Source organism: Ostrea edulis, chromosome 5 (genome assembly GCF_947568905.1).
Source record: "Ostrea edulis chromosome 5, xbOstEdul1.1, whole genome shotgun sequence".
Lineage (NCBI taxonomy): Eukaryota > Metazoa > Mollusca > Bivalvia > Ostreida > Ostreidae > Ostrea > Ostrea edulis.
The window spans coordinates 55,419,001-55,421,022 of NC_079168.1; the positions used below are offsets into that span (position 1 = coordinate 55,419,001).

The following is a 2,022-nucleotide window of genomic DNA, read 5'->3' on the forward strand; positions in this document are numbered from 1 at the left end:
GAAAGGAATGCATCTTTTCCATTTGATACGATGTTGCTTGTGACTGCAAACATTCGACACACGCTACTTTCCATTTCCGCCATATTTATCCTGATTCCGAACAGATGATATGCCGATGATTTTCATTGGAGAAGGTTTTTGATAAAAATCATCAGATCAATATTTGATTCCTTGAACGGTAGTCGTTAATATTCATGACAACGAGCGAATTTTGTACCAGGCAGCCACAGGTTTGTGTAATGGAATGGAAACAATAATAACCCTTGATTTGCGACGATGACTTTTGCAAGGCAGGGATTTTGACACCACAAGGTCTTAGAATAGTCGTTAGTTTATAAATTCTGATGATAATGACGACAGGAAACAGCAAAAAGGTCAGATTTAATCCATGCCCTACAGATTCGCTAGAATCCAGGAGTTCCCGGGGGCTTCGCCCGCTGGTCCCCTACCAGACCTTAGAATATTCGAAATTTTATTAATTCTGATCATTAATAATGGTGACAAGAAATAACAAAAAGGTCTAATTAAAATACTTAATTCCTGCCCTACAAATCTCTAGAATCCAGGAGCTTCCGGGATTCGCGTTGGGTCAACTATGCATGGGGCGTCAAGGCGGCCCCAGATCCCCTGCTTAGTAAATTTGCGCTCCCTAACTTCACAGTTCCTAATTTTAAGGAAAACCGTTTTTCAATGCAAGTCAAGTCCGAGTTCTTTCTGTTGACTGCAGAATTTCGACATTAATTGCCATACATAACGATTTTAACAGATCGATCGTTCAGGAATCGGTTGGAAGCCTTGACGACTCTGACTATCCATTTCCCCTTCTTGTATCACAGGCATTTTAATGCGTGTTTGGTTTTTAGTTGTTGGTTTTTAGGAAGTGAGTAAATGTGATTTAAGTACGGCAGTTTTCATCTTGTTGAAGATACGTGGGTGTGAAAAGAAAGGGAGAGTGATAAATTCAAAGTTAGCTCTGCAAGGGATTCCGTGGCATCAACTAATACATATGTAGCGAAGCGAATGGCAACCTAAACAATAGGAGTTTAAAATCTAGGAGAAATACAGAACACGTGAATCAAAAATGGATACGCTAAGTATGGATCCGGCGTTCAGACACTTAGTGAAGCTGAAGGATATGGCCAGCAAAGAAAATGTGTCGTCTACAATACAGGCTGAAATAGACAAAATAATCGATTTATTCCAGGTTAGTTTGTTTCTATATTGATTTAGGTGCCATTGGAGAATGTTTCCTTCTGATGCAGAGACGTCGCCAGCACAAGTGCCACATATATGCCCAATGCATGGCGCTTAGTGTCGTAGCAGTGAGGGTTACGCCTATCGTGACACGAGACTTCGGGTTTAAAGTAATTCCACCCTCGTATGACGTCATAGGTTTTTGCAAAATCTTTATTTCATTAAAATTTGTGCATGATAGAAATATATCATTAGGAGAAATTTTCTTCCCTGGATATTATAAAAAAAATATCTGGTAAATTGAAAGGGGTTATATTTTCTATAAATAATCAATTATTTTTATTACAAAAATGTTGTCAAGGGCAACGACTACTTTGCTAGTATTTCTCTATAGTATGTTTATTATACAATGATTTCCTTGATATCCACAGCTAATTCATATGAATTTATAAAGCAGCAATTCTTTGAAACTGTGAAATTAAAATTTTGTCATTTTAACCAGTTTTAAAAAAATATTTTTATGCTATTTAATGAAAATGTGCGATTTTGTGATGTTGATATAAACTTTTGTTTTTGTATGTCTGACATTTTTTAAAAAAAATCTGGCAACATCTATTTCCTTCGGTTATTGATTAAATTAACCTATATCAAATGGAAATCAATACAAATTTTCTACTTGGAACCATCAATTTTGATCAGTGTCACGAGGATGGAGCGACCTTAGAATGGTTCATTACAACATAATTTTATTTAATGACTCTTTATAAACGCATCATTGAAGTGCGATTTCACCATCGAAAGAGTGATAGCAGCTCTCGATTATTTTAT

The 2,022-nt window shown here is 36.4% G+C and overlaps 1 protein-coding gene across 3 annotated transcripts in view; it reads left to right on the plus strand.

Annotated features, from left to right (window-relative positions):
* The first annotated feature begins 717 nt into the window (after nt 1-717).
* The window catches only part of LOC125652315 (O-methyltransferase MdmC-like), a 27,910-nt gene continuing 26,605 nt past the window's right edge, over nt 718-2,022 (plus strand). The window contains exon 1 of one of the 3 annotated variants that reach the window (XM_048881404.2): nt 718-1,204. In XM_048881404.2, the coding sequence (XP_048737361.1) occupies nt 1,082-1,204 (123 nt within the window). In that variant the 5' untranslated portion in view covers nt 718-1,081. The remainder of the gene's footprint in view (nt 1,205-2,022) is intronic. The other 2 variants (XM_048881402.2, XM_048881403.2) reach the window with 2 other exon arrangements.